The 18,113-nt window shown below is 30.2% G+C and overlaps 5 protein-coding genes across 11 annotated transcripts; 2 read left to right on the plus strand and 3 right to left on the minus strand.

Moving 5' to 3' along the window:
• The first annotated feature begins 2,327 nt into the window (after positions 1 to 2,327).
• On the plus strand, positions 2,328 to 3,736 carry LOC100741162 (trafficking protein particle complex subunit 6b). Its single transcript, XM_003493410.3, has 2 exons — positions 2,328 to 2,662; positions 3,274 to 3,736. Exons 1-2 carry the CDS (start codon positions 2,537 to 2,539, stop codon positions 3,673 to 3,675), a joined length of 528 nt encoding a protein of 175 aa, XP_003493458.1. The 5' UTR covers positions 2,328 to 2,536; the 3' UTR covers positions 3,676 to 3,736.
• Positions 3,737 to 4,076: 340 nt separating this feature from the next.
• Positions 4,077 to 7,206, minus strand: LOC100741040 (cystathionine beta-synthase). Of its 5 annotated transcripts, none has more exons than XM_012391600.3 (7): positions 6,890 to 7,204; positions 6,774 to 6,808; positions 5,839 to 5,948; positions 5,417 to 5,777; positions 5,082 to 5,329; positions 4,728 to 4,998; positions 4,077 to 4,643 (listed from the first exon to the last, which is right to left on the minus strand). In XM_012391600.3, the coding sequence occupies exons 4-7, from the start codon at positions 5,705 to 5,707 to the stop codon at positions 4,206 to 4,208; spliced, it is 1,248 nt and encodes a 415-aa protein (XP_012247023.1). In that variant the 5' UTR covers positions 5,708 to 5,777; positions 5,839 to 5,948; positions 6,774 to 6,808; positions 6,890 to 7,204; the 3' UTR covers positions 4,077 to 4,205. The 5 variants fall into 5 exon arrangements, with proteins under 5 accessions (XP_012247023.1, XP_024226845.1, XP_012247019.1 ...); XM_024371077.2 differs by having other exon boundaries at positions 5,417 to 5,766; positions 6,890 to 7,200; XM_012391596.3 differs by lacking the exon at positions 6,774 to 6,808 and having other exon boundaries at positions 5,417 to 5,766; positions 6,890 to 7,206.
• Positions 7,207 to 7,760: 554 nt separating this feature from the next.
• On the plus strand, positions 7,761 to 13,242 carry LOC100741276 (protein Aster-B). 2 transcript variants are annotated; one of them, XM_033323642.1, is made up of 14 exons: positions 7,761 to 8,238; positions 8,401 to 8,680; positions 8,769 to 8,970; positions 9,180 to 9,460; positions 9,588 to 9,740; positions 9,886 to 10,039; positions 11,099 to 11,257; positions 11,407 to 11,528; positions 11,667 to 11,859; positions 11,926 to 12,156; positions 12,249 to 12,402; positions 12,490 to 12,610; positions 12,720 to 12,890; positions 13,016 to 13,242. In XM_033323642.1, exons 1-13 carry the CDS (start codon positions 8,192 to 8,194, stop codon positions 12,852 to 12,854), a joined length of 2,232 nt encoding a protein of 743 aa, XP_033179533.1. In that variant the 5' UTR covers positions 7,761 to 8,191; the 3' UTR covers positions 12,855 to 12,890; positions 13,016 to 13,242. The 2 variants fall into 2 exon arrangements, with proteins under 2 accessions (XP_033179533.1, XP_012247024.1); XM_012391601.3 differs by having other exon boundaries at positions 7,762 to 8,238; positions 8,401 to 8,674.
• Positions 13,243 to 13,492: 250 nt separating this feature from the next.
• Positions 13,493 to 16,948, minus strand: LOC100741641 (ubiquitin-40S ribosomal protein S27a). Its single transcript, XM_024371078.2, has 4 exons — positions 16,858 to 16,948; positions 14,833 to 14,950; positions 14,254 to 14,471; positions 13,493 to 13,689 (listed from the first exon to the last, which is right to left on the minus strand). Exons 2-4 carry the CDS (start codon positions 14,933 to 14,935, stop codon positions 13,540 to 13,542), a joined length of 471 nt encoding a protein of 156 aa, XP_024226846.1. The 5' UTR covers positions 14,936 to 14,950; positions 16,858 to 16,948; the 3' UTR covers positions 13,493 to 13,539.
• Positions 15,097 to 16,930, minus strand: LOC100749734 (ribosome biogenesis protein NSA2 homolog). Of its 2 annotated transcripts, XM_033323646.1 has the most exons (3): positions 16,858 to 16,930; positions 16,319 to 16,510; positions 15,097 to 15,982 (listed from the first exon to the last, which is right to left on the minus strand). In XM_033323646.1, exon 3 carries the CDS (start codon positions 15,943 to 15,945, stop codon positions 15,166 to 15,168), a length of 780 nt encoding a protein of 259 aa, XP_033179537.1. In that variant the 5' UTR covers positions 15,946 to 15,982; positions 16,319 to 16,510; positions 16,858 to 16,930; the 3' UTR covers positions 15,097 to 15,165. The 2 variants fall into 2 exon arrangements, with proteins under 2 accessions (XP_033179537.1, XP_033179538.1); XM_033323647.1 differs by lacking the exons at positions 16,319 to 16,510; positions 16,858 to 16,930 and adding an exon at positions 16,097 to 16,308 and having other exon boundaries at positions 15,100 to 15,982.
• Positions 16,949 to 18,113: the final 1,165 nt, after the last annotated feature.

The raw sequence follows: 18,113 nt of genomic DNA on the forward strand, positions 1-18,113 counted from the left end.
AGAATTTTCTTCTTATTTAACGAATGCCTTGACGAAGGATTTCTACAGTACCAGGGCATCATTGGGCTTTTGCACGCTTAGACTTGGTATGACAGATTTTAGCTTATTTTTTTGTAATAATAAGTTACAGGTGCTTGGATAGATCTCTTTCTCAATCGAAGTCCTTTAATGTCTCGATGAAAGAAATTTTACATTTTAACGTTTCAATGTTTTAATGATGCAATAGTATAATATTTTAATAAGAAGGGGGAAATGGTTCGTATACGATTTTATATTTTTAATCGGCAAAAATGAAGTTGAAAGGGTAGAAAAGCTATTGAAAAAATTTTGGATATCATCGAAGCATCTGTAGGTCGATCTTAATTCGATCTATCGAACGATGGCCCGCGGTCGGTTCGATCGTAACGTTGATTAACATTTATGAACGGCTGGACCCGCTAGCAACATCAAAATACAATTTCTTTTGCCAAAAGGAAACATTGAATTATAGGCTCGCCCTATCAACTCAAGATCAACTTCAATTGACGACTAATTAGACTCTTTGAAAAGTTTCACATCCCTCACGATCACGACAGAGATTGCGCACGACGATTAATTCGTTTCGAAGTTTTTCTTTATACAGAACCAAACCCGCGACCGATGAGTTCGCGGTAGGAAACGATAACAAGAAAGGCTCGCCGCAGGAAATCCCCGACTCTAAACCCGCGAGCAAGGAGGTTGGAGCGGAGGAAGCGATGGAAGCCATGAACTTAGGGGATTAAGAAGATGCGCATCCTCCAGACCAATCTGGGACGGTCAAGACGGGCACAAGACCTGCTCTTTCAAACCATCCTGGCGAGCACGATGGCCTTAGCGGTGGTGGCGGAGCCATACAGAGTCCTGGACGCTCCGGACTGGACCGGAGATATAGATGGCTGTCACCTGGACATCAGCGCCGGCGGCGTCCGCCCACGGGGATCCACTGGAACGCGGCAACGGATACGTAGCGGTCGAATGGGCAGGAATGGTGGTAGTGGACGTGTATGTGTCGCCCAACAGCGTATCGATTATGTATTTAATTTTCATGGAAATTTGGTAACGTTTAATTTATCTTAATTAAGACAGCCATAATATAAACGATTCTATCGTTCTTTTTATTCGAACATGGATAACATTTGATATACGATTTATATTTAATATTAAATATTAATAGATTGCTTTAATTTTGCGTATTGCTTAAATACGAGTGCGTAGATTAATATTTATTAGCGTTGCGCATCAAATTTCGGGAATAATAATAATAATAGTAATAAAGGAATAATCGTGAAATTAGAGGGAGAAGTACGTCTGTCCTTGTCGCACAATATAGTTCTCCTTGTCTGTGATGTAACTTTCCTTGTCTAACAGGAGTTGAGATACCTTCTCGTACATTCTATTCTCCTTGTTGTTTTCCCGCAGTTCCGGCCGTCTGTCATATCTATCACAAAATCCAAAATATTGCCTTACGTATTACCTATTAACATCTTATACTCTCTTTTCATTCCTTTCTCACTTATGTCAACTTCCAAGAGTCTAACGTCTACAACTTTTTACATATTTTACAATCTTAATTCATCATAATTTACGACATCTTTATTACACACCTCGTCTCCTCATCTCACCTTATACTTTCACGCTTTTGTCACGACCGGCATACTTCAAATCCGACGGACTGACGATAGAGATAAAGATGTGGCGGCACTCGGCGACAATGTATATCGCTGAAGTGCCTAATGAACCATCAACATCCCAACGGTCCTTCCATCGAAGGTTCTAGAAGAAAGAGCACGTGGCAACGATCGCGGACGCCTAGCAAATGCATGGACGGTGGGGATGTTGAGGGATGACAAAAGAAAGTAATCGGATCCGATCGAAAGTAAAATCATAAGAGTCAGTCTTAGAAAGTCACGCCTAGAGTTCGGAAGTAGATTGTAAAGTGTATTGATGTTAGAAAAAAAATAAAGTTTTCTTTTTTTTATTTTTTACCTCAAATTCCTTTTTTATTTTGTTATTTTACGTGACACTTTCATCATTACCTGCTTTACGCAGAACGCTTTGCATTACTAAACGTTCTTATTTACACATCTCATTTGCGCATTCACGCGTTATTCGAATATTCGAAGGAGCGTTTGCTCCTAACATGGACCGTCTTTTCGGTATATCAAGCAAATTTATACCAGAAAGGAAATAAACGTAGATACGCACAGATACACGTCGCAGTCCAATTCTTGGCTAAATTTCGCCCATAAGCGTTGGTCATCTCTCTACTTACTCATCTCTGCTTGTAGGGAGCAGGGAATGATTGCATATCGTGTCTATTCAATTCTTAGTCAATGATAAAAGCCAGACAAATAAGGTTAAATGTTCATATTATACTGTGCAATGTATAAATAGTAAACAGATTAGCAGCAGATTGTCTTTATATTTTGTGAACATAAAATAATATACGATCTATTCATACATTGCATATATTATTTATATATTATAATAATAACTCGTGATTTTTTAAAATATCAATATGAGGCCACAAGTAATTGACACGAAAACTAATTCTCACGCATCCGGGGAAGCTGATGAATGCCTTTTCGAATATTTACACGCTGAGATAGTTAATTATACTCTGAGTAAATCATGTAAAAATAAGGTAATTATGCACAATACCATAAATTTTACATAATTCAAGAATTTTGCACTACGTGATATTATATAGGTATTTCTCCCCATTTTTTTTTTTTTTTTTTATATCCCTTATATCCTTTATTATTTTATATATATTTGACTAACATTTTTTGTTTAAATACGGTAAAATAGTTTGACTCTTTCTTAAAACATTATTTTTACAACTATCTTTTAAACTCTTAAATGTTATATTTTATTGTATACTTTAATTTTGTTGACATATTTAAAAATACACATCACTAGTTGAGCAGTATACAATGAAATGTGTCAATCTTATAAATGTACGATTAATACATTTTTTATCACTTGTTATGATAATATATTTTTAGATTTTTAAATCCTACGATAAAGCATTAGTCACTCAGTGAAAGAGAAACTACAAATGTCTTATTATGTTTTGTAATTATCAATTTATAAATACATCAAATTTACGAATTTTGATATCAAATGTTAAAACTCTCATTTTAATATTCAATTTTGTTGGATCAAAACCTGATACTTTGATATTAAAATTTAAATGTTATAAAAACGTTATAACTTGTACGATAATGTCTACATAATATCTAATGTATAAAGGAAGGGGAAGAAGAGCTGTCTCGACTAGAATGGATGGGATTCAGTGTTGGCTACAGAATCATTGAACGATTGACGAGGGAATGGAATCGATTTAAAGATGAATTGGATATGATAAAATTTATTTGTACTGATTTTTGGTCTGGTCTTTATCATAAACAAATTGATAATTTAAGGACAAATCACCATGGTGTATATGTATTACAAGACAACTCATTTCGGTTATTGAATAAAGTAGGTACTAATAGTAATAAACAATATCTTCAGGAAAGTCCTCGTTTATTGACATTTACTTGTGGACTTTTAAGAGGAAGTTTAGCTAATCTCGGAATTATTAGTACCGTCAATGCAGAAATTTCTACGTTACCAAGTTGTAAATTTCATGTACAAGTCCAAAGAATTTAATGCTCGTAAATACAATGCAAAATCATGTTCAATAAAAGTTAATACATATTACGAAATAATATCTAACGACTAGGTTTTTCATAAAAATCAGAGAATCAGAAGATAACGTTTCGTCTAGTTGTAACAACAGGTAGTGCGTTAAAACGTACATTTGATTGAAATTTCATAAACCATATATTTTAATGCAAGATAATTTTTATAAGGATTTATTTATTAAAAGTATATATATATATATTTTTTTTTTTCTACAAATATGTAAAATTGATCATATGATAAGTTTCACATTTTTTTCAAAATGAGTACCTATATACCTTAAATGTATTGTATAATGTTTAATTTAAATGCATAAAATAACCGGAGATGCTAGTTATAAGTATCCAAGTATATACATCCAATTTTACAGCTACAGAGTATAATAAAAGTAAAAATTATGAAAAACATAATTATAATGAAACAAACGAGTAAGATAATCTTAAAAGTGGTTTAACGATTGTATGTTAATGTTTAAGACCTGATACATCGAATGATTATTAGATGTTGTATCCATTATTTTTAGTAATAAAATTCAAAATATGAAATTGGTTTATGACTCCAACAAAAGCATCATCGCGTTCATCATCTAAAATTACCGCATACGGTTCTTTTTCAAGAATCCGTGATAAATATCCAAGAGATGCTGAATACTTAACTGTAACATATTGTTTAACCATAGTCTTTTCTACAAAGTCTGTATAGTTTACTGCACCAGATATTATGTTTGACAAAATTCTATTCAAACTAATAACACCTTTTATATGTATATCATTATCGCTAATAAGCAGTAGTTGTATATCTGTATTTTTAATCATTTGAACAGCTTCTTGACATGTTACTGTATTTTCCTTCAACAAAGGTTGTTTATCAAAAGATAAATTTGAAACTTTCATATTCCACCACCACTTATTTGTTTCAATTTGACATGTAGCTTGCTGCAATTTATTCAATGATACATCATTTTAATTTCTAATAAAACAGTACAGTATTTGTATAGATTGATATTATGTATAATTTACCAAAAATCCTCTAGCTTCCATCCAGTGGTTGGATACAAATTTAGTTAAATAATTTCGTATTCCATCGGGTAAAACAATAACTATACGTTTTCCTTCGGGAATATCTTTAGCCATCTTTAGGGCAGCTATAAGCGCAGAGCCGCTGCTACCACCACATAGTAAACCTTCTTCACGTATAAGCATTCTAGCAGCATTTAATGATTCGTAATCCTCGGTTTTTACCCATTTATCGATTACGTTACGATCTAACACTGTAGGTACAAAATCATAGCTAAAAACAATTTCATCGATCATCCAAAATACAAAAAAAAAGATACTGTATCTTGATATAACGGAAAAGGATGTTATACCCACCCAATTCCTTCTACTTCGTAAAAGCCAACTTCTGAATCTTGCGATTCAGGATCTAAAATACTTCCTTTGGGGTCTACGGCAATGATCTTTATATCTGGCGATAATTCTTTCAGTTTTCGCGCAATACCTGAAACAGTACCACCAGTGCCTGCACCAGCTACTACATAATCTAATTTCCCCTCACATTGTTTCCAAATTTCAGTTGCAGTTTGATCATAATGAACCAATGGATTTCCAGGATTAGTATACTGAGCGATATAACATAAATAGAAAGTAATAAAGTTGTACGATATTCAATAATATACAAAAGCGTGTACACATATATGTGACATTACCTGATCAAGAATAATACTATTTGGTATCTCTGTCTGTAACTTTTGTGCAACGCTGATATGAGCTTCTGGACTATCCCAACTTGCTTCTGTTGGGGTTCGAACAATTTCAGCACCAAGTGCACAAAGTGTTGACGCTTTCTCATCAGACATTTTCTCCGGCATAACAATAATGCATCTATATCCCCTAACTGCAGCAACCATTGCTAAACCAATTCCAGTATTACCACTTGTAGGTTCGATGATGGTATATCCTGGCTTTAGCAAGCCTTTCTCCTCTGCATCCTGCACCATCCTATATGCGATTCTGTCTTTCACAGAACCACCAGGATTAAGAAATTCACATTTTACATCTAAAAGTAAACTAATATTTAATTATATCAAATTTCCAAATTACATATTGAATAAACAAAACTAATACTAACACATTTCACATTTAATCCCATAAGATTTTGGGATGTTATTCAATTTTATAAGTGGAGTTTGTCCAATAGTAGTTAAAATATCAGGAAGTATCTTGGTACGGTCGCCATTTCTGAAATAAAAATCATGTTAATAATATAAATAAAAATCAACATTGAAATTTAAAAAAAGGAAAGAAAGCTTTATATAAAATATAAACACTTACACAACAAAGTAAATAAGCATACTATACAAATATTAAGAATAACGGTATTATATTTGATTTAAAATCTTCCAAGTATTTCTTATTTTTAAAGAATAGGCTAAGTATAATAAAAAAGACAAAAAGAATTATTTATTTGAATTTTTGAACCAAAACTTTTACAGTTGTCTTTTAGATCTTTGAAATAATCATTTTCTACTATCTCAAATGATTATAATATGTTATTGATTTACGAAATTCAACTTTCTATAACTAAAATTTAATTAAAAAAACAAATTTTTGTAATAAATTATAGTCTCTTTACTCTAATTTTTAAGTACTTATTATGCCAATTTCGAAAGTAATAATCTTATAATCATGGATCATTCGATGCTGGTCTAACAATATAATATAACGATGGACAAATATATATGAATAAAATTTAAAGAATATATGTACACACAGATGTGTTCAACTTTTAAGTCACGTAACTACGTAGTTGCAAGAAGTTAAATAGAAAACATACATACGGATGTGTGTTTCTTCTACTATACAATGTTATCTAAATCAAGAATTCTGAAATTTATTCACAGAAAAAATATAACCTATATTAATAGAAAAAATAAAATGAAACGGTTATATAATTATGTAATTATTATATGTATAATGGACTTAATCAACGATATGGTTGTAGATTGTAATTTTTATGTTATAATTACATCTTTATTATACCGCAAGATATTATTTTTATTATACCTTCTATCTTTTCGCTGAGTATAACAATGATGTATCTATGACAATAATTTCCTATTAATACGATTAATACTTCTAATCTTTTTCTTTTTTGGTTAATACTTTTGTTATAAACTTACTCCATTCTACATGTATGTGGTGAATTTGTTGCGTTTAACTCCCATGTGCAGCTACTAGATCGATTAGGCTTCTTAAATTCCATGATCAAGATTCAAATTACACTTTAGTTTCTTGAATAAAAAAATAAAGATAATCTTCAAACTCGATACAACCAAACAACTTAGATGTTATATGTACAAGACTTTTTAACTAATATGTATCAAGATTAATAAAAACGATGATGCTTGCGATGAATGCTACATCATGTGCTTTATCTAATCATCTATCATCTAAGTGTTGCAACAACTGCTTATTTAACATTATTGGATATCTTTTTGTAATCATGATTTTTTATTTCGTTTTTTACTAATAACGTACTCGCTATTACAAGTGAAATGCAATTACTAAAGTATAAAAAAAAGATATACATATATATATATATATACATACGCGCGCGCGCGCGCGTGTGTGTGTGTGCGTACGTGCGCGCGCGTGTGTACATATAAACGCACGTATATACACCTATACGTAATCAATTAATGAACTTGCAATATTTATGAAAACTATTATGCAAATGTCACAATAAGGACATTACGCTAAAATTTAAGTACTAATATATTTGACCATTTCTCGATAATTGATGATTACATACCATACATAAGGCTTTTGCAAAGAATGTTGTTTCCACGCGTAACTACTAACTGTGTTATTTAATATATACATTGATTAAATAGAAAAAGATACAACTACATTCACGAGATTTATCCAGCTTTTATTTTACGTAATTGATACATTTTATTTTATGTTACTAAACGATTATTGACTAAACTATGTTATAATATTACGTTCATGCTAATTTTTTGAAAATTTTGATTCGTATCGGACCGGAAAAGAGAATATGCCATTTCAATATGGTGGATCGTTTTTGAAGTACTCATTGTCGGTACTTTTTGTTTCTTTTTAAACATTGATATACATTGATAAAAATTTTGTTAAGGAAGTACGAATTTGATAATTAAACAGAAGGTTAATAGTTATTATAAGTCTACATGAATGACAACGATTGATGCGTGTTTGGTAACGGTTCACGTTTTTAGTTGAAATGGATTGTCGTTACCGCAACGATTATACAGTTCGTAAAAAGTCACACGTATGTTCTGCTTCTAAAATGTATTAACAGTAAAAAATAGTGCATTACATTATCGGTACCTATTGTATTGTAATGCCATCGTTCGGTAGAAATTGTATTCTATTCTAAAATTGTGACAAGTTCATAGCATTCATCAAACAAAACTTACGAGTACACTGTATAATTACATATTATGCACTTTGAAGTGGAATCTGTTCAAAAATATCCAACCACAAACATGTATGTAATTTTACAAAGAATTTTACAGTGATATTCTTATTTCACATTATTTTGTATTTTTTTTTTTTTTTTATTGTTTATTCATTTCTTTTTCGTATATATTTTAAAATAGCTGTTTTAATATATTTTTATTTTTAATGATTTGCAACTTTAATTTGATAGGAATAAGTCAATGGAGGACTTGTTAATATACAATCGTGAAGTTATGACCGAGTTGGAAAATCAGAATCCAACAGCAACAAACATAGGCAATGGTATACCAGATAATGTACAAGAGAGTGGCGCAAGTGGAGAAAAGAAAGATAGTCCAGTTTCAAGTCCAAATTTATCACCACGCCCAAGTCCAAAAGTGCGTAATAAACGAGATCACTCCAAAACAAGTCATGATTCAAGTACCAAGGAATCTAATAGTGTCAACAAATTGGATGATCATCAAGTACATTTTAAGATTTTAGCATTAAAACATCTTTTGTTATGAAATTTCCTTTGTCTCAAATTAATGCATAATTCATTTTAAAAACATGATATAGCAACAACAAGATATAGCAAACAAATCGTCAGATTCTTCTCAGGCTGTGAAAAGTTCACACGAGGGTAAAAAAGAAACACGGAGTAGTGAACGAAATAAAAAAAAATCTTGGTATCACGTTTTATATCCAACTTACAAGTCTAGATCTGATGATTTTAGGCGTATATTTAAAGATGTACCAGATGATGAAAGATTAGTTGTCGGTAAGTAATTAATTTTCATGTAAGATTTTTTGATAGTAAAATATAGTACATGGTGCTGTCAATGCTGATACTTCATTTTTCTTAATGCTTTTGTTGTAAGCTTGCTCCAAATTTTAAATCATTCTTATCACTGTTATAATAATATTAGCATATTAATCATATCAGATTGCAAATATATTTAAACATAACAGAAAACATATAATTTCTAGATTATTCGTGTGCACTGCAACGTGAAATATTAGTTCATGGAAGACTCTATGTATCTCAAAATTACGTATGCTTTTATGCAAATATTTTTAGTTGGGAAACTCTAGTATGTTTACGCTGGAAGGATGTTACATCTATCACCAAAGAAAAAACTGCACTTGTGATACCTAATGCAATTTTAATATGCACTGCCACTGACAAGTTTTTCTTGACATCTTTCGGTGCAAGAGATAAAACATATGTAATGTTATTTCGTGTATGGCAAAATGTTCTTATTGGTGAGGTATGAAAATTATGTGATATCGGAACATATTACAAATATTTATTCGTATTAATTTTATATAAAATGATATAAAACTTTCAATGTAATTAGACTTTGAAGTGTCTAAATAAGAAATTAATTGTTTAAGCCTATGAGTGCATCTGAAATGTGGCAACTTGTACATTCTTGTTATGGAGATGAATTGGGTTTAACATCGGATGATGAAGATTATGTTCCGCCGTTACCAGCACCTGATGAAGAGAAGTTATCAACAAGATTATCCGTAGAATCATTTTCCGAGGTAATTTATATATTAACATATCAGAAATTAATGCATGATTGGTGTTAGAGTGTATTATCAATCAGCGTGTGCTATTTCTGTTTTTCAATATCATGTATTAATTTTAATTTAATTTTTTTATGAAATGATGTGTTTTATATCAAAGGTAGAAAGTGGTAATACAGAACATGCAGTAACTCGAGTGCCAGATACAATCTCTGAAACAAAAGCAGAAGTTCATCATTTGCCTCGGCCAGATCCTATTATCGATGCAACAGACCTAAGTGATACAACAGAAAGTGAAGCAGAAAAGCATGCATGTAAGTCTTTGATAGTGGTGTCTTTTTGTTAAATCTCTTTTTGAAACTCCTCCGCTACAGAAGACATTAACATTAGGAATGTATGTTACTTACCTTACAAATGTGAAGAATATAATATTAAGATAGATCTCAAAACATGTCCCAAAGATATAAATATGCTTTACCATATAAAGATAGAATTTTTATATCTACTTAAAAGAATAAATGATAATATTTGTAATCGCGTGAATTAGTTCAGCATTGAGATGATGATGTTCACTGTACATTTGTCGTTTATTAGATATTCTTAGCATCAGCATCAATTTTCGTGCGATATGTGGGTTGTTACTATTACAGAATTCCTTATTAAACCAATTTTTTTTCTACCTACGCTCCATAGTATACTAATTATACGCAGCCGTTAAAAATAAAACTGCTTAGTTATTCTTTCAACATTTCAACATTGAAGATATGCGCTTGGTGACATGTGATTCGTATCTAACAGATATTATTCAAGAGGTTTCAAATAATGTTCACATGGATAAGCAAGAAAGAATTAATTGTATGGTTTGTACATTTTACTGATTCCAATATCATGGACTTCTATTTACTATCATTTTTATTTATTATATTACTGTTTCCTATACCATTTGATTAATTTTTAAAATGTTTATGCCAGATATACTGTAGAAAAAAGTTATTTCCAATAATTTTTATACCAAATTATTTTTATGATACTCTGTTATAGATTAATTCATGTTTATATGATTCTCCTTTAATATTCTTAAAATACAAAAATACGTGATTTTTTAAGATGGTTAAAATATTCTTTGAAAATTTGAAAGTTAGATTATTTTTAAATACATTGCAAAAAACATCCAAAAATATCTTTTGACATTTTGATATCAATTATCCTTCGATCTCAATAACACAATATTATTTAAAATTAGAGGAATATAATTATCAACTAGTTGCATTTTGCTTCAACTTTAGAAGCTATATTGCTATCTGTGTTCCATTAATAACGATTAAATTATTCTTCGTACTGTTATATAAATGTTTTAATCATTATGATTTCAGTAAAATTAGGCGTTCGAGGCAGTGTAGTGTGTACCTCACCACATGAAGGCCGTCAAATAAGCAAGGCTACATTCCCTATCCATATTGATCAATTATTTACCTTGCTATTTACAAATTCAAAATTTTTCTTAGATTTTCAAACTGCTCGTAAAACTACTGGTGAGATATACAAATTCACATATCTAGTGTCATAAGAAGTCTATAAAAATGATAAAATTAATATAGAAATATTTTTATGACTTACTTATTATTAACATATTTAACTTTAATTTATGGCGTTATCTTATCAGACATATTCATCTATTTAGATTTAGTACAATCAGAATGGACTCAAAACGAGCAAACTGGCCAGAAAGTTAGAAATTTATCATTTACAATAGCACTGTCTCAGGCTATTGGACCAAGAACCTCTCATATTTCAGAAACTCAGGTTGTTATTTTTATAAAACTATTATCAATTAAATATATATTAATTACAGAGTGCTTTTATATTTACTAATACCCTATTAAAATAGTTCTCTCAAATTCGTTTATATATAATAATGATGACTTATAATGGGATTTTTAGATAATGTTACCATGCAGCAGACCTGGTCATTTATACAGTATTGATGTAGAAAGCGTAAATGCTGGAATCCCATATGCAGATTCATTTTCTGTATTACTCCATTATTGCATTACGAGTGCTTCTGAGAATGAAACAAGTATCGCAATTTATGCTCAAATAAAGTACAAAAAGAATGTATGGGGTTTTGTAAAAAGTAAGAACTTGTGACATGTGTTTTTCTTATTTATAAGTGATAATTATATATTTTGAACAATAACAGGCGTTATTGAGAAAAATTGTTGGGCTGGAATAGATGAATATTTTACGAGCTTAATAAAAGCACTAACGGTAGAATGTGAAGAAACTACTGGAAGTGGAGGAGTGAAAAGAAAAGCAAGAAGACGACGTCGTGCCACCGGCCCTGGTATTTCTTTACAAACTCATTCTTCAGATCATACGTCTTCCGCTCTACAAAACTCTTTAAACATGCCACATATTAATGATAATACTGGTATGAAATCAATGGTACAATAAGATATTAAAATACAGTATATAAGAATAGAAATTCATAAAACTCAATACATGCAAATTTTTCATGTGCAGTTTCTGCTACTCGAGGCGACTCAAATATGATAATCAGTTCAATGCTATTAATTGCTGTCTTATGTTTGATGGTAATTAATGGTTTATTGTATTATAAATTATGGGGCTTAGAAGAAGCAGCAGCCTATACTATTATGGATTTACATGTATTAAAGTACGTATTAGTACATTAAATGTTTAATGATAAATTACTACATAAAATTGATATTTATATTAGTATTTCTAATTTTTCAACATGAAGAAATACACCAAAAACCGAAGAAGATTGGATTCACTTATTGCAACAGCAAGAAAGTTTGCATAATATAGAAATGAGAAAATGGCAAAGAGTATTACATACTGCTGCACAATTACTTAGACAAGTAAAATTTCTATTCCATTATAGATTATATACATAATATATATATTCTATTTGTATAGAATTACAATAGTAGATTATAACCGGTTAAAGTTATCTTCTTAATTTTAAAGACAGAGGAATCGTTAACAGAATTACAAATGAGTATTCATCCAACTGCGACGGAAAAAATGTTCTCTGTGTTAAAACCGAGCTTGAAAAGCTTTAATTCGCGTACAACAGAACAGCGAAGTCACTCAGAAATGTAAAAAAGAATTGTGTAAAAATATTCCGATAAAAGTAACGTGAGTATTATAATGCGATAAGTCATTAAAAGTCATGATTCTAGTAAACTTCAATTAAGTGTACTTAATAAGAATATTATTATTATAACTAATTATTGTTGTACTTGCATATAACTTATAATTAGGTACACAAGTGCGCTCTGTGATGATGATGATGATGATGATGATGATGATGATGATGATTGTTGATAACTCCAAATGCACAACAATACACACGCAAACTGTTTATGATCAATAGGAAATGCAATTTAAATTTGTTCGTTTTTATTACTTTTAGTGTTTCTAGTATGTTGTATATGTACGTAAATTTTTTCCATGTAGAATACTAAATTAAACTAAGTTATATTTTTAATATATTCTTTATATTATACACAAAAACATTATTTATATTTATATGTTTGTTTGTGTGAATGAAAGTTGTATATTAGCACAATGTAAAGAAAAAATAAATAATTTTTAGAGCATTATAGTCTTAAGAATTGTACTTCTCCCTATCATTTCAACAAAATTTGTTACTTTTCTATTTTAACATTATCAATATGATAATACCTAACGCAATATATGGGGGGGGGGGGTACACGGAATAACATAAGACATTGAAATTACTTTACGAAATTTCTTCAATTAAATGAAGTCATATATTTTGAATTTACTTATCTTCCGGCTTGTTAAATACAAGAGTATAACCGCATTTTCCACAATAATGACGGTCTTCCATTGCAGCCATAAAAACACCTGCTCCACATTGTTCCATGGGACATTCTCTTCTCAGGCGATGAATTTTTCCATTTTCATCCACCTATTTAACAATATATTTAAAGAATTTGAGCAATAAAAGTTTGCAACTGATAATAAATAATAAACATAATTTCTTCGTTTAAAATTTGTTTAAATCTTATTTAATGAACTGTATTTTGCCATCACTCTATTGTTTTGAAATCTACACAACCCGATTCAAAATACATATAAAGTTATAACGCGCGCAAGTTTTCCATGAGCAATCATACATTCAACGAGAGCAAATACAACGAGTCATCCAATCATTTATGATGCAATTAAATTGCAATATATACAGGGTGTTCATGTAATTAGTTCTCGGCTATCATGATGAATTCAATGTGACCTCCTATACGATAGGGTTTAGTGCCTTAAAAGTGCAGGGACAAGGGGAATACTTTAGAAGGTTTGTAATTCTAGAAAATTGTTATATTCAATTAGCAGGTCATTGGATTAACTTTAACTTAATGATTTTCACTATATATATATATATATATATATATATATATATATACATATTATTCCAGGTTAGTTATACATTATTTAGCTATGTATTAAATTAAAGCTAAAAGAGTTATTAAAATACCTTATAAAATTTGAGTACAGCAAGCTTGACCTTCTTCTTCTTATGCTTGATTTTCTTTGGGGTTGAATAATTCTTCTTCTTGCGCTTTTTAGCTCCACCTCTTAAACGTAGCACTAAGTGTAATGTAGATTCCTTCTGAATATTATAATCTGATAAAGTTCTACCATCCTCTAATTGTTTTCCAGCAAAGATTAATCTTTGTTGATCTGGTGGAATTCCTAAAATTTAAACACAGATTTGTTTTAAAAATTATTTAAGAAATATTTAATGCTTTGAGGACTGTACGCTCTGAGAAGTATATAGCCTGAATTCCCACGTTTATTTGGAGTGATTGAAAAGATTCAAAACGACCAATATTATATTTAATATATTAATATATTGGTATAGTATTATTCAAGCATTTAATGTAAAAACACATTTATAACATTTTGTTTATAGCATCCATTGCTTTTTCTTGTTTTACTGTTTTATTTAACGGTAATTAACATTTTTGTAGCATACCGCGTGAAATATGTAAGACGCGAATTCGCGTCTCCAGCCCTCAAAGTGTTAAAATATGTGTTTAATATAGATTGTCACCTTCTTTATCTTGAATTTTTGCTTTAACATTTTCGATAGTATCTGATGCCTCGACCTCAAGAGTGATAGTCTTGCCTGTTAGAGTCTTCACAAATATCTGCATGGTAAACGTTTATAACTGCAAAACATACAAAAATTTTACATGTTTTCTTTTTGTAGTTTCAAGTTCTACCTTCAAGATAAAGACCTATTTGTATCATCTACGGAATTTCATTAAAAGTTATTCGAAAAAATATTTAAAAAACATACTAACAAACAACAATGTACATTTAAACAATTTTTATTATAGACATATTATCAGCATACATAATGCAATAATTCAACAAAAGGAATTTATACAAGTAATACAGCATTGATACAGCCATCGTTTTCAGGATTATTTGTAACTTGAGCATATTTTCCCCACACTACTTTTCCAGATTGAGTTACAAGACCTAATTCTGAAATATTCACTTCAATAATTGTTCCTTTAGTAATAACACCTAAGCTTGTATACATTGGTGAACTTGGATTCTTTTTAACTCCAATAATAGGTAAACAAAATGTGGCTTTTAGCTCAGGATGAGTCACATGTGCCTTTTTGAAACGAAGTGCCATTGGTCTAATAAATCTTTCAAATTTTGGTGGTTTTCTAGTAAAGTTCTCACCAACAAATGTCACTTTTGTTACCATTCTTTTCCAAGATTTGCGTTTAGACTTTCCACTTCTCATTACTTTGAAGACTTCAGATTCTGACTGTGTTTTAACTTTAGGTATTGGTACATCCCATTTCCCAACTTTTTCTTTACGTTTCTGTTTTATCATATTTGACAATACTTTTGCATCTTTTTTAATGTCACGATCCAATAAATATACAGGTAGTGCTCCTTCTGGTACATTGGAAGATTTTTCTTTCACTTTCTTTACCATATGAGATTTAATCTTCTTTTTCATTTGGATCTTTTCATTTCTCCGTTCTTTATTGAAAATCTTTGCTTTTATACCACGTAAAGTACGAGCACGTTCCGCACGTTTATGAGGCTCACGGGCCTCTCTTTTCCTTTTCCTCTCTTCATAATCTAAACGTCGTCCATATAGTTTACGATGCCTCTCGATATACTCGTTCTGTGGCATGTTGGATCTTTCTCTTTCCTTTATAAATTTCTTTTATCTACAAAATAACTCTTTTTCTGTACAAAAGTTTTTAGGAAAGTTTATGGCTGTACAAGCCAAAAAAGGTTTAAAATAAAAAAAAAATATTATACATATCATCCCAAAAACTTACCTTACAAATGTCGCATAATTTATATTTTGACAATAATCCACTTTTAAAATACTTTTTTACAATGATTAGAAAAAAAATGTATTACTTATCATTAGTATAATTAATGTTTTCCAAATAATATGATAACCTTCTTTATTCAATTACAGATTTAATAACTCATTTTCTCTCTCTGTTTATTGCAAATTATGTATGATATATTGGAAATATTTATTATATAACTACCGCCTATATTTCTTTGTTTCCCAGTAATTTGTATACACCGTATCCCGATTGTTATTCAATAACGCTATATTTTCATTATCCTCGATATCCAATAGTTTGGTATAAAGAAACGTGGATATCAAAAAGATAATAAGCAAACGGAGGCAGGACTATAGGCATCCGCACTTCACGCTTTTGTTCAATATAATGTCACTACATATTTAAAACATTCATGATACTTTTTAAAAAGTCCTTCATTCTTAAATAATTTATTTTACAGAATTATATATGATGTTAAATTAAATTATATATGATGTCTGTAACAGCTACAAAATCGTGTTCACGCGATTTCCTTGAAAAACACACAACCACGTTTATTACAACGTGCCATGTGTGCAACTTCTTTCATGTTATAAATATTGAAATATTACCATTAAGAGTATTATAACAACTTTAAACTTTTTAAGAAATTTTAACAGAACATCAAATATAATCAGTTAAACAGATGCTGAAATAATTGCAATTTATTAATAATTTTAAACATTTCTAATTTAACGTACCTTCGTCTACTCCATACACGTATAAAAAGAAATTGAAAGACGAGACAATCTAATGTTGAAAAAGAAACAGCGTCATCTGGTGTTATGTTACTTAAGTATCTCACATAAAAAATAATTAATATACTAATATTTATTAATTAATACAATATTTATGTTATTATAATAGTTATAGTAATTCAATTGTCAATAAATCAATAATGATATATATTGCAAAAAGAAAAGAATAGTTTATACGCAAATGGAACCCACTTGGAACCCAATTTAATGATAACTTTTTGTCACGAAACCTAACTATGATTTGACATCAACATGTAACATTAACAGTTTTTTTATGTACTAATACATTTAAAATGCAAAAAAACGTAAAAGCTTATAAATGATAAACAAAAATGATCTATTCCCAATAAATATTGTTATTGCAAAGCCATAAAACACAGCATCTATTATACGTATACTTAATGGACATGCGCGAAACGCGAAAAACGAGCGCGAAATTTGAAACTGGATACCATTTGTATTTTTGAGTGCGTAAAATTTTAAGATTTAACCCATCATGGCTCTACTTTAGAGAATTAGTCCCTAACACCGCGCGCGATCGGTCATAGGTGCAGTAAATGACATCCGAATTCTTCATGTAGTTTATAGAAAATTTACTGTTCAAAACGATTGGTAGACAATGTTACTTCTCAAACGTCGCATCTTACATTCTTTATAACAGAGGAAGAAAGAAAAAATTATTTATTTAAGAAAAATAAGAAATAAGAAATTAAATCATATTATTTCTCGTGGAATTCTTTAAAATGGTCAATACAATAAACTGATATGGACGAGATGCTGACAAACGGGTCAAACGTGAACTCTCACATCTGAAGAATACTTAGCAACTGAAATAAAAAGCAGTCGCAGCGCGCGTAATAATCCGCCCTTGGTGATAGAAGACAGTCGCAGCGGATTAATCCGCGCTTGGATGCAAATAGGTTATGAAAACGCAGATAAATTTACACATTTTAAACTACTTAAAGCATACATATATTTTTCTTTTTACACTGTACTTTATTACTGTTGAGGTTGGCTGACAGAAGAACGAGTGCATGAATTTGTAATAGAAGAATATATTGAAATAAATAAAGGTATAAATATAACTATAATGCATAATTTTATGCTGATCCAGATTTTTACTCTCTTAATGTTACAATACAATAGAATCGATATGGAGCACGTTCGTATGTATATATATATATATATATATATATATA

This window comes from Bombus impatiens, unplaced genomic scaffold, assembly GCF_000188095.3.
Source record: "Bombus impatiens unplaced genomic scaffold, BIMP_2.2 scf_1081, whole genome shotgun sequence".
Taxonomy (NCBI): Eukaryota; Metazoa; Arthropoda; class Insecta; order Hymenoptera; family Apidae; genus Bombus; species Bombus impatiens.

Coding starts and splice junctions, on each gene's coding strand:
- LOC100741162 (XM_003493410.3), top strand. CDS start 2,537: ATGAGGCCACAAGTAATTGACACGAAAACTAATTCTCACGCATCCGGG. Junction 2,663..3,273: donor GTAAATCATGTAAAAATAAG/GTAATTATGCAC, acceptor TAATGTATAAAG/GAAGGGGAAGAAGAGCTGTC.
- LOC100741040 (XM_012391596.3), bottom strand. CDS start 6,972: ATGGAATTTAAGAAGCCTAATCGATCTAGTAGCTGCACATGGGAGTTA. Junction 5,330..5,416: donor ATAGTATTATTCTTGATCAG/GTAATGTCACAT, acceptor TATATCGCTCAG/TATACTAATCCTGGAAATCC. Junction 4,999..5,081: donor TACGAAGTAGAAGGAATTGG/GTGGGTATAACA, acceptor AATTGTTTTTAG/CTATGATTTTGTACCTACAG.
- LOC100741276 (XM_033323642.1), top strand. CDS start 8,192: ATGCACTTTGAAGTGGAATCTGTTCAAAAATATCCAACCACAAACAT. Junction 11,258..11,406: donor AACTGCTCGTAAAACTACTG/GTGAGATATACA, acceptor TCATCTATTTAG/ATTTAGTACAATCAGAATGG. Junction 12,157..12,248: donor ACATATTAATGATAATACTG/GTATGAAATCAA, acceptor TTTCATGTGCAG/TTTCTGCTACTCGAGGCGAC.
- LOC100741641 (XM_024371078.2), bottom strand. CDS start 14,935: ATGCAGATATTTGTGAAGACTCTAACAGGCAAGACTATCACTCTTGAG. Junction 14,472..14,832: donor AAAAATTCAAGATAAAGAAG/GTGACAATCTAT, acceptor TTTAAATTTTAG/GAATTCCACCAGATCAACAA. Junction 13,690..14,253: donor CTGTACTCAAATTTTATAAG/GTATTTTAATAA, acceptor ATTGTTAAATAG/GTGGATGAAAATGGAAAAAT.
- LOC100749734 (XM_033323646.1), bottom strand. CDS start 15,945: ATGCCACAGAACGAGTATATCGAGAGGCATCGTAAACTATATGGACGA.